This window comes from Cnephaeus nilssonii (assembly GCF_951640355.1).
Source record: "Cnephaeus nilssonii genome assembly, chromosome: 6".
Classification (NCBI taxonomy): domain Eukaryota; kingdom Metazoa; phylum Chordata; class Mammalia; order Chiroptera; family Vespertilionidae; genus Cnephaeus; species Cnephaeus nilssonii.
Genome location: NC_137077.1, coordinates 80782020 through 80794578, shown reverse-complemented (window position 1 = coordinate 80794578; position 12559 = coordinate 80782020). Strand labels below are relative to the sequence as shown.

The 12559-nt window shown below is 41.7% G+C and overlaps 1 protein-coding gene across 7 annotated transcripts in view; it reads left to right on the top strand.

The window, feature by feature from the left end:
* CEP290 (centrosomal protein 290) overlaps nucleotides 1–12559 on the top strand; it is a 119152-nt gene that overhangs the window by 90861 nt on the left and 15732 nt on the right. For 5 of the 7 annotated variants that reach the window (XM_079774229.1, XM_079774226.1, XM_079774223.1 and 2 more), the window contains 3 exons: nucleotides 2528–2651; nucleotides 5673–5807; nucleotides 11451–11537. In XM_079774229.1, coding sequence (XP_079630355.1) covers nucleotides 2528–2651; nucleotides 5673–5807; nucleotides 11451–11537 — 346 coding nt within the window. Of the gene's footprint in view, nucleotides 1–2527; nucleotides 2652–3546; nucleotides 5612–5672; nucleotides 5808–11450; nucleotides 11538–12559 lie in introns of those variants that run through there. The other 2 variants (XM_079774227.1, XM_079774228.1) reach the window with 2 other exon arrangements.

Genomic DNA, 12559 nt, shown 5'->3' with positions numbered 1-12559 from the left:
TTGCGTTGGGGTGAAATGTTCTATAAATGTCCATTAAATCCATCTGTCCCTTGGAGTCTCTGTTTCCTTGTTAAGTTTTGGTCTGGAAGATCTGTCCAGTGAAGTCAGAGGGATGTTAAAGTCCCCTACTATGACTGTATTGTTGTCAATCTCTATACCGGGTTATATCCTCTTGTTGGATCTATCACTTTATGACTATGTAGTGACCTTTGTTGTCTCTTGTGATGGCCTTAATTTTAAAGTCTATTTTGTCAGATGAGTATTGCTACTCCAGCTTTTTTTTCTTTTCCATTTGCATGGAAAATTTTTCTAGCCCTTCACTTTCATCCTGTGTGTGTCTTTTGTTTTTTTGAGGTGGGTCTCTTGTAGACAGCATATAGTGGGGTTGTGTTTTTTTATCCATTCAGTTACCCTACGCCTTTTGATTGGAGCATTTAATCCATTTACATTTATGTTTATTACTGAAAGGAACTTATTTATAGCCATTTTAATTCTGTACGGCTAGGTTTTCTCTCTGTTTCTTCTTCTCAGCAATCCCTTACAGCAATCCCTTTAGCATTTCTTGTAATGCTGGCTTGCTGGTAATGAATTCCTTTAGGCTTTTTTTTTTTTATCTGGGAACTCCTTATTTGACCATCTATTTTGAATGATAGGCTTTCTGGATATAGTAATCTTGGTCTCAGATCCTTGCTTTCCATTACCTTGCCATTCCCTTCTGGCCTGTAGAGTTTCTGATGAGAAATCAGGTGTCAGCCTTATGGGAACTCCTTTGTAGGTAACAGTTTTCTTTTCTCTTGCTGCCTTTAAGATTCTCTCTTTGTCTTTAATTTTTGGCATTTTAATTATAATGTGTCTGGGCTTGGATCTGTTTGGGTTCTTCTTGTTTGAGGTTCTCTGTGCCTCCTGAACTTTTATGACTTTTTCCTTTACCAGGTTAGGGAAGTTTTCTACCATTATTTCTTCAAACACCTTCTCTATTCCTTTCTCCCTTTCTGTCCCTTCTGGCATACCTGCAATCCTAATATTGTTACGTTTCACATTGTCCCACAGCTCCCTTAAGCTGTCCTCCTGTTTTTTAATTGCTTTTTCATTTTGGTTCTCTGATTGAGTCATATTTTCAATTCTGTCTTCTAATTCACTGATTCTATCCTCAGCTTCCCCCATTCTGCTGTGTATTCCTTCCAATGTGTTATTTGTGTTATGTCATTCTTTATCTCAGGCTTTTCTTTTTTCATAGTTATTATATCTTTTTCATACTGTTGAGCATTTTTACCATCATTACTCTCAACTCTGTTTCAGATAAATTTCTTACCTCTGCTTCATTTACCTCTTCTTCTGGAGAATTCTATAATTCTTTCATTTGGGGGTTGTTTCTTTGTCTCCTCATTTTGGTTGTCTGTTTGGGTTTGTGACTATATATTAGGTAGATCCTAGACACCTCTCAATCTCTAGTGCAGGGCAGTGTTAAAGGCTATTTCTGACTAATTGGATCAGGCAAAGACTCAAAGCCTCCAGAAACCACCTCTGTCTACAGACTAATAGGATTCCCACTTGAATTGCCCCCAGGCAATCGCCCATAGGTGTAGGGAGAGTTTTTTCAACAGGGAGGGGCAGCTGCTTCTGCCTGGAGGCTAATTGTTTCTTTTAATTTCTTAAGTGGCCTCAGGGTAAGGTGTTTTCCAATAGGGTGTGTCCACTCTCTTCCCCGCCCCCCCCAGGCAAGGCAAATGTCTATGTGGGAAAGATGTCCTCTACTGCATGAGGGAATAACTCAGCCCAGGAAACTTGGGGTATCTGCCTTCTGAGCTCTATCCCCCAAGTCTTCAGTCCTGGGTTCTACTCTCATAGCTCCAGACCACTTCCCCCTCTTCTGCCAGAGGACAACGTGGGTGGCTCCACAGGGAATTTGTGTTCATTGGCCCTTCAAGAGGTTGCCCGAACTTTCAGCTGCCACTCCCTAGCAGATAGCACCCCACTGTTTTTCACAGCTAGATGTTATGTGGGTACCCTCCTCAGATTTGGTGCTCTCTGCTGGGGAGCCCAGCTTGGAGATTAGATCCCAGAGTTCTCAGTGGCACCCCTTTTCCCCTAGCTGAGATATCTCTCCGGGACTTCAGTTCCTGTCTGTGGGTGCCCAGCCAGCCCTTTTACGCCTCTGCCCCTCCTACCAGTCTCTATTTGGTCTCCACCTTGGTTCTTGGGTATCAGGGTCCTCTCCTGTGAGTTTTCCATTGATTATTCAGGGAGACTTTCCATATTTCAGTTGTAATTCCAGCTTGTTCTGGGGAACATTTCCATGCAGCATCCTCCTACTCTGCTGCCATTTTTAATCTGAGGATCATTTTATAATGTAAATAGTCATGTCCTAATTTAATTTTATAAAGTTTATAAGTTTTTTAATATTTAAAATAAGCACAGTGTAAATAAATACGTTATATATTTTTATTCTCTCCTGTACAGTTTCATATAAAACACACAGTGAAAAGTTGAAGTTTGATAGTAAAGAGACTGTGGTTGTTGTTTTTAGGACCCATCAGGCTCTTCCTCGAGATTCTGTTATAGAAGATTTACGTTTACAAAACAGATACCTCCAAGAAAAACTTCATGCTTTGGAAAAACAGTCTTCAAAGGATGCCTCTTCTAGGCCTTCTGTAAGTGTATATCTTTTCTTTTCATTTTTTTAATGGTAAAGTTTGGAAGTAAAATCAATTTTTGCCTTTATCTGGCCAAAGCCAGTATATCTCTGTCCTTAATATGTATTAATACAATGAATTCAACTTTTATTTTTAGTAGTTACTGTTAATATATTAACTTCTTTAATCCTTCTTATATAATAACTGTAAACTTAAGATTCTTATGCTTCTCATAGAACTTGATTACAAATGATTTCTAGAGATTTTAAATGTAGTTGTTATGAGTTTGCTATGGCAAGACTATGCAATTAGGTAAATAGGAAAATATGTTATCGAAGTATTACCCATCAAACATGTGACAATGTTTTTAGTGTTCTTTATAAAGACTCATTAATGAAGAATTATTAGAATCTTATTTTAAATCACTCAGTGTGTACTCTTTTATTATTGTTTTTCTTTTCTTTTCATGTTTTTTCTCTTTCTGCATAAAGCAGAATCTGTTACATAACACAAGTACTCTTTCTACCCTTTCTAACAGTGTTAATAAATACAGGCACAATATTTTTCACACAAAGAACACTTTATAAAGGAACAACTAAAAAAAACAAACACAAAAAAATACACACCCTAAGAGTGCTCAGAATTAAAAATAGGATGGGAATAGATGCCAATGACAACTTATATAATCAGGATTGGAGAAATACTCTACAGTATCATAGTAAGAAGAAAAACACAAAGCAGGATATGTTGTAGATTCTACTGAGTTAAATATATCTGAGGCAAGGACAAACAATAAATCAAGTCTATTTAGGCTAAATGATGATACCTTGGCAGATTTTAACCCAGTTTAGAAAATGATCCCGATCCTGAAATTGAGAAAATTAATCAAGACTGTTGTGAAAATAATAAGCAGGAATATAAAGTCAAAGAAGAGAATGAACTAGTGAAGAATGGGAAAGGAAAGGAACACATAGCTGAAGACCTCAGTCACAGCAGCTGCACGGACCCAGAAGAATCTCCCGGGGAGGACCAGGCTCCTGCCACAGTTGCTGCTGCAGTGAATCCGTGTGCTGAGGAGGCTACTCAGGCAAACTCTGAGACTGACGTACCAGTCCAGCCAGGAAATGGCGGGCCCCAGGTTTGAGTACACGGCAGTCCTTTATTTCTTTGTTAGCTGAGTTTCCTTATAGCAAGTAGTATATATACGTAATACAAATAAAAAAGAGTTGTGTAGGATATGTAAAAAATATTAATTATTAATAAACTTATCCTTAAACATTTGACTAGTTCTTACAAAAGTAGTGGTTATGCAGTTCCTAAATCATTTTAGTACTCCCTGTTTTACCATTGGTGCTCACTTGAAATGATTAGATTAGATAACAGAATAGCAAAAATAAGGCACATTAGAGGTGTTTATTTTGCCTTATAAATTTCTAATACAGCTTGCTATAAAATCTCAATACAAGTAAAACTTCATACAGTGGATAATATCAATAAAAATTTTTGTGATGCTGTGTGACATTCTAACATACATAGCAAGTTACTTCAGTAGTTTTTTTTCCAGGTATTATAAAGATACTTTTTTATAATGAAAAAAGGAAATTTACATGTATTGCTATCTGTGTTGTGTTAGACTCTCTGTCTACATGTAATAGCCACAATACTTTGCAGTGTATTACTGGTAATTTACGTGGGAAGCTTAGAGAATAACATCTCTAGTGATTGATACAGAACACTTTCTCTCTCTGTAATCAATAAAAATAAGTTTTTTAAAAAAGAATTACTTATTAAAAAAAGATGCAGAACAGAATTTAAATGCAGTTCGAACAGCCTAACTCTATAGTTTTTGAACTTTCTATGTATACACTACTTTGGGGCAGTTTACACAATACAGAATAAGACAAGTTTGTTCCCAATTGAAGTCAAATAGCATTTCTTTTTTTTTCTTTATCCTTTCCACCTAAGATATTTCAGTCACCTAAGTTCTCAAAACATTGACTAAAATCACACCTTTAAATGTTCAGAGAAAATGGATGAAAGTTAATTCTCATTTCTTTTGTCAGGTTCATAATGGTTCTTTTCCCCCCACTACATAAGTAATTGAGAATTTGAGAGTTTCCACTTTATAGAAAAAAGTAGTCAAGCACAGATTTCTCATTCAAATAACCTATGGTATTTGAATATAAGTAAAACTCAAGGTGGATTCATGCCAAGAGAAATGCAAATACAGTGTTACTGATGAGGGAGTGATTGCTTTAGCTCAAGGAATGAGGAAAGCTTTCAGAAGGAAGAAGGAATTGAGGCACTTATTTTTGTAGGCTTGTGTGTATTGGTTTGCTATGGCTACCATAACAAAGAACCACAGATATGCTGGCTGAAATAACATGAATGCATTCTCACAGTTCTGGAAGCCAGAAATCTAAAATCAAGGTATTAGCAGGGTTAATCCCTTCTTCAGGCTGTGAGGGAGTATCTGTCCAGACCTCTCTCGTTATCTGTTACATGGCAGTCTTCTCCCTATGTCTTCACGTGTCTTTCTTTGTTATATGTCTGAGTACAAATTTCCTTTTTGTATAAGAACACCAGTCATTAGACTACGGCCTAATAACCTTATTTTAACTTGATTTTCTCTGCAAAGGCCCTATCTACAAATAAGGTCATGAGGTACTGGGAGTTAGGATTTCAACATATGAATTTGGGAGTGGGGTGCAGGTGGGGTATAATACAATCATACTTTATTATTGGACTGAAAATATAAACACTATAGTTTAGTTGTTATGAGAATATATGGAGGCTTTCATTATATGTGTAGACACTGTTAAGTAATACTTGACTTTGCTTTCAATATTAATTAAAATATATGACCTTTTCTCCTGCAAATTTTATATTCTTAATTATTTTTGCTTGTTTTCTCCAGAGCTCTCCATATTCTTTTGAGGGAAATGTTCCATTTTAGCATTGTGTTTTCTGATTCAGTATGTCTTATGCCGGTTTTATTTATTAAACCTTAAAAGTATTCCTAACTGTTTTTTCCTGAAGACTTCAGAAATAGAGTCAGATGATCATTGGCAAAGAGAACAAGAGCTTCAGAGGGAAAACTTGAAGTTATCATCTGAAAATATTGAACTAAAATTTCAGCTTGAACAAGCAAATAAAGATTTGCCAAGATTGAAGGTAAATTTAGTATTCTTTATTGAGGTTAGGAAATCTAATGCCGGAAAACCTTTTTCTCCCTATTTAATTGTTATGCTTACCATATTAGTTTATAAAGAAGTCAAAACTCATATTCATAAAAATGTTTTACTTTTCTACATTTATTCTTTTAACAATTATTTGTTGAGGGCCTACTTTGTGTCAAGCACTCTTCTAGATGCTGGGAAATAGCAATGGAAAAAATTCTTGCACTCATGGAACTTACCTTCTAGTGGGGAAGGCTGATAAACAAGTATCTACACTAATAAAAGAGAAACATGCAAATTAACCATCACTCCCATATGCCAAGCCACGCCCATCAGCCAATCAGGAGTGAGTATGCAAATTAACCCAACCAAGATGGCGGCCATCCACAGAGCTGGAGCAAGCAGGAGGCTTGGGTTGCCCTGGCAATGGAGGAAGCCAAGCTTCCCGCCTGCCCTGGTCGGCCCTGGCCTCCGCTCAAGGCTACAAAGTTTCAATTATAGAAGATAAATAAATCCTAGATAGTTGCTTCCAGACAGTCCTGGCCTCTGCTCAAAGAGGCACTGAAAAAAAAAAAGAAAAAGAAAAAATGGAGGGGCTGGGACTTTGGGTCGCCAGGGGGTGATCAGGCCAGGATGGGATGGCAGGGGTCGTTGGGGTAAGCAGACCAGCAGGGGTGCCAGTTGGGGATGAGCAGGCCGTCAGTGGGGGGTCAGTTGGAGGTGATCAGGACAGCAGGGGAGAGCAGTTTGGAGTGAGCAGGCCAGTAGGGGGGCAGTTGGAAGTGAGCAGGCCAGTGGGGAGGGATGGTGGGGGCGAGAAGGCCAGCAGTGGGGGCAGTTGGGGGTGATCAGGCTGGTGGGGGGCCATTTGGGGGCAGCAGGCCGGGGGCGGGGGGCAGTTGGGGGCGAGCAGGTCGGCAGGCAGAGTGGTTAGGGGCAATCAGGCAGGCAGGCAGGCAGGTGAGCGGCTGGAGCCAGCAGTCCCAGATTGTGAGAGGGATGTCCGACTGCCCGTTTAGACCCAATCCCTCTAAACCGGCAGTAGGACATCCTTCTAGGGGTCCCAGATTGGAGAGGGTGCAGGCCGGGCTGAGGAATACCGCCCCCCATGCACGAATTTCGTGCACCGGGACACTAGTCTATAATAATAAACGTGTAATACACAAATCGACTGAACGGCCCAACAGTGGAACGACTGTCTGGACAACCTTCTGGACGAAGCTGGGGCTGCAAAGGCCTACTCTTGCATGAATTTCGTGCATTGGGCCTCTAGTAGGATAATAAAAGGGTAGTATGCAAATAGACCAAACAGCAGAATGACCGGTTGCTATGACGCGCACTGACCACCAGGGGTCAGACACTCAACACAGGAGCTTCCCCTTGGTGGCCCATGGGGAGTGCCACTCAGCCAGAAGGCTTATGGCTGGTGAGCGCAGTGGTGGTGGTGGGAGCCTCTCCCGCCTCCGCGGCAACACTAAGGATATCCGACTGATGGCTTAGGGGCGTGGGCCTAAGCCATCAGTCGGACATCCCCCGATGACTCCCAGATTGCGAGAGGGCACAGGCCGGGCTAAGGGATGCCTCCAAATGCACTAATTTCATGCACCGGGTCTCTAGTCCTATATAATAAAAGGCTAATATGCAAATAGACCAAATGGCAGAACAACTGGCTGCTATGACATGCGCTGACCTCGAGGGACCACGTGGGGAACATGGTGGGCATTAGCAGCAGGCTGCAGAGCACGGAACATGGTGGGCGTCGGCCGTGGCGGGATGGTGGAGCAGGTGAGCAGGGGTGCCAGACCAAGGTGGGGCACTGGTCACTGTAATCGGGGCGAGCCTCTGGTGGTTACTCAAAATTCTTTGCTCCCGCGTGCTGCGGTCCTGCCTGGCGCTCGTACCTGCTGCCGGCACCAGCCCTGCTCACACCTGCTGCTGGTGCCAGAGCTGCCACTTACACCCACTACAGGCGCGGGAGCCGCAGGTCGCACCCACTGCCTGCACCGGAGCAGCCGCTTGCACCCACTGACAGCGCCTGGCGCCGGTCCCAATCGCTTGGCGCCATTAGCGGGTGCAAGCGGTTGCTGCCGGGCCCAAATGCCCCTGAGGGCTTCTCCACCTTCCCCTACTCCTGAAGGGTGATCGGGGCAGCAGCCGCCGCTTGCACCTGCTGACGACACCCGCCCTTCTCGCACCCATTGTTGGCACCGGCCCCAATCGCTCCATGCTGTCAGCATGTAGGAACAGTGGCCTTGGGGTTGGGGCTGCTGGCAGACAGGGCAACAGGGGCTGCAGTGGGAGGGGCAGAGCAGGGGCATGGAGGATGGGCCAAGACCCGCTGTGTGGCCACCGTAGCCTCGCAGCCCACAGTTCCTATTCAAGGTGCACGAATTCGTGCACTGGGCCCCTAGTCTATATATATAAAAGCCAAGCAACTGGAATGACCAGTCGCTATGACGGGCACTGTGCCTGGCCAACCAGCCTGATGGGGGTGGGGCCAGCTGGCCAACCTCCTGCAGTCCCTCCCCCCAGCCAGCAGGCCCTGATCTGCCTGAACAGGGAGGGCCAGCCAAACCCCACCCATGCACGAATTCATGCACATGGCCTCTAGTATAGTATGTCAGCTTATATTAAGTGCTAAGGAGAAACAGCATGGTTGGTGTAAATGTGGTGTGTGAGGGGTAGGTGGAGGTTTGCGGAATTGCTATTTAAAATACTGTTTTGTCCTGGCTGGTGTAACTCAGTTTGTTGGACATTGTCACGTGCACTGAAATGATTCCTGGTACGTGCCTGGGTTGTGGGCTTGATTCCAAGTAGGGGGCATGTAGCAGATAGCCAGTTGACATTTTGCTCTCACATTGATGTTTCTCTTTCCCTCTCCCTCTCTCTCTAAAATAAGCATGTCAAACATTGATCAAATAAACAAGGTTTAACTTTATGTGGGCCACAAAAAAACAAAAGCTTCAATTTTCAAAGAAACGTAGGTTTATTTTGATAGAGGCATGCTGAATACAAAGGGCTAAAATAAATGAGTCATCGTTAACATAAAATAATAGAATATATTAATAAAAATTAATATTTTTTCTTCAACATTAACTTACCAGACAATAACTGTACAAATGAATAAATGTAATGCAAATAAACCTATTTTTCTTGTTCTCTGAAAACGAAATATTTCCTGTTGCGCACACCAAACAAGTCAGTCTAAGGCTAATGACGTGGCAATCGGCTGCTAAAATATTCGTTGCTAGTATTAGTGGAGAGAAGTGGTATGCCTGTGTGTAAGGTGCATAAGGGAAATGAATGCAACATGATTATAGTAATCAGTCATTAGTGAACGTTGTAGTTCATTATTAATAACTAGAGGCCTGGTGCACAGATTTGTGCACTGGTGGGGTCCCTTGGCGTGGCCTGCTGGGATCAGGCCAAAACAAGCAGTCCAACACCACCTGCTGTTCCTGCCTGCTGCTCCTTCTCATCCTGGACCCACTGTGCTTGCCACCACCGCCACTTGGTAGGCTTGCTGCTGCTCTGCTGTGGTGTCCGCGTACCCCTCCTAGGGTGATACCGGCATGCCCATGACCAGGAAGTGGCCGTGGACTCGCGCCCAGCCGGTCTGATCCTGGTTCTGGTCCAGATGCGGGAGGAGTGCTCAGGGGGAGTGTCCACGGGAGAGGCTCACCCCACCACTAATGCACTCGCCAGCTGTGAGCCCTATTTCTGGTGTCCATTAGTCAGCTGAGCAGCGCTCCTTCTGTGGGAGATCTCTGACAATCAGGGGGCAGCTCCTGCGTTGAGTGTCTGCCCCCTGGTGGTCAGTGCACATCATAGTGACCAGTCGACCAGTTGCTTATGCTTTTATATGTATAGATATATAGAGACTAGAGGTTCGGTGCATGAAAAGTCATGCATTGGAGTGGGGGGGGGGGGGTCCCTCAGCCCGGCCTGCCCCTTCTCACAGTCTGGGAGCCCTCAGTGGCAGGAGGTGACCCAGCGATCAGGGGAAGGCGATGCCCCATCACACCTCTGCTGCTGCCACTGCCAGCAGTGCAAATCTTGGCCGGCCCTGGTTATCTGAGCCTTGGGCGGCCCTGGGTAGCTGTGCAGCCACCATCCGAGGCTTGCCTGTGCTTCGGGCGTCGCCTGGGCAGCCGCCATCCAAGGCTTGCCTGTGCCTCGGGCTGGCCCTGGGTGGCTGGGCAGCCGCTATCTGAGGCTTGCCTGCGTCTTGGGCCAGCCATGGGCGGTTTGGGAACTGAGGGGACTGCGGGACTCGGGAAGCAGGCGTGCGGAGCGGACGGGCCACCTTGGGGCAGGTCCGGCTGTTCTGCACACCTGCTGTCCCAGCGGGGCTGAGGGGACTGGACATCGCCATCTTGTGGCTGTGGCTGCCGCCATCATTGAGGACGTTGCAGTCAATTAGCATATTCCCTCCTTATTAGCTGTGGGTGCCGTCATTTGTGAGGGTGTGATGGTCAATTAGCATATTCCCTCTTTATTAGATAGGATTATGTGTAAGAAGATATTGTAGAAATTAAGTTACAGAATTTTTATTAAAATGTTTCTTACATACCATTATATTGGTTGGGCTGCAGAAATATTCATGTGGGCCACATGTGGCCCATGGGCCGCGAGTTTGAAATTCTTGCTCTAAAAAAAATAAATAATAATAATAATGAATAAAAATCTTTAGAATACCCTAGTAAGGAAGCTCTGCCCAGTAGCTCAGTTGTTTATAGCGTTGCGCCAATACACCAAGGTTGCAGGTTCGATCCCTGTTCAGGGCACATACAAGAATCAACCAATGAATGCATACATAGTGGAACAACAAAGTGTTGTTTTTCTCTTTCTCTCTCAAATCAATCAATTTAAAAAAATATGGTAGTTTGGTTAATATTTTAGTAGAGAGCTAGGGGACAAATACAGAAGTGGGTCATGCAAATAATTGAAAAAGAGTTCCGGACAACAGAAATAGCAAGTTCAAATGGCCAGCACTAAGAGGATTCCTAGTGTGCTTCATTAACAATTTTCACACTTTAAGATATTAGGATATCTCTAAGAAAATTAAATATTTAAATTAAAAATATGTTAATTGTCTCTCTTAGAAATGTTATTTATTTTGATGTTTATATAAAGTTTATCTTTGGTTTTTCAAATCTTATGCTATTTATGGGAATCATCTTTTTCTCTTGGCTGGTTGTTTCAGTTCTGTTTTTTAACCTAAAGTATTAACAACTTGTTAATTCCACTGGTAATCATATAATTTAGCTATTTCTTGCTTCTCATTCTGATTTTTACACTGTTAGAGCCAGTGTTAGAAGTTCAGTTGTCTGTTTCTCCATACCAAATGGATTTACATATGTAATTTATGGGACAGTTAAAATCAGGGTCCTAAACTCAAATTTCTATTGCACATTAAGGCAAAAATAGTTCTTAAAATTCATATACATAATACGCTTGTATTTATACACTTTAATTCAACATATGTATTAGTTCAAAATCCTTCTTGTTGCTAGAGACCCACTTGTTGAGTTTGGTATTCAGTTAAAGCGATTGCTAGTTCAGATGCATGGTTTGTCTTTTCTTTCCAATGGCCGTAGCTGTGTTAAATTGTTACATGTTTGCTTTAATCGTACAGAATCAAGTAAGAGATTTGAAGGAAATGTGTGAATTCCTTAAAAAAGAAAAAGCAGAAGTTGATCGGAAACTTGGCCATGTTAGAGGGGTGAGTTTGGGAGAATATGCCATATATTTGTTTGGTTTCAGGGATAAGTCATAACAGTAGTGATATGCCTTTACTAGTTTACAGCTTCAGTTTTTATTCTGCTGCATCTACAATATAAAACATTATTAAGCTTTTCTGTGTTTCAAGTTAATGTTTTATCATCTGTCACACCTTACATGCATGTTATTTCACTTTTACTCCACTTCATCTCTTTTTTTGCATATCTCTCCACACCTTGAAAACATTTAACTTTCAGGAATCATCCTTTTGTTCATTAAGGTAACTACTAAGTGCTCCTTGGTCCAATTCTAACATTGTGTAATTATTTTATGATGTCCACGGCAACTTCTTAGTATAATGCTCTGTAAACATGTTTCCCAAATTTTGTTATATTATTGTTTTTTCTTTTCATGTATTTCGTATTCACCTTTTACAATAAATAGATGTTGCCTACAAGGTCAAGACCAAATATTTAATCCCCTATTGATATGTTGTTAACTGGTACAAGTGGAAGCAATCATAACAGACAAAAACTTTGCCAAGTAATAATATTAAATATATGATAGATTTGATAAAAATATTTAATGTCATTACAAAAGTATTCAGACAAATATCTGTTGGCAGTCAACAATATTCATTTCATAAATAAACATCTATTTGTTAATTTAACCTTTTCTAAGTTAATTATAAAAGTATACAGTATTGAAATTATGTAAAAGTTTATATTTTAGGGTTATTTACTGTGTGAATACTGAATAAAATGCCAAACAAGTAAGCAGATTATTTTACTTGACTATTAAAAATCTTTTTACTTTAAATTATAAGCAGTTAAACTTATTAATTGCTGACCCAGATCTTTTGATAACTTTACACCAGGTTTTTAATTTCAGCTATCTCTCCTATTTTATTGGTCAGAAACTGAATTTTTAATCAATGGTTATTCTTAAAGAAAATCAACTTTGTTACACTGCAATTCAAATTCAATAACTTATGAGCTCTTTAAAGACAATGTGTGTGTGGGA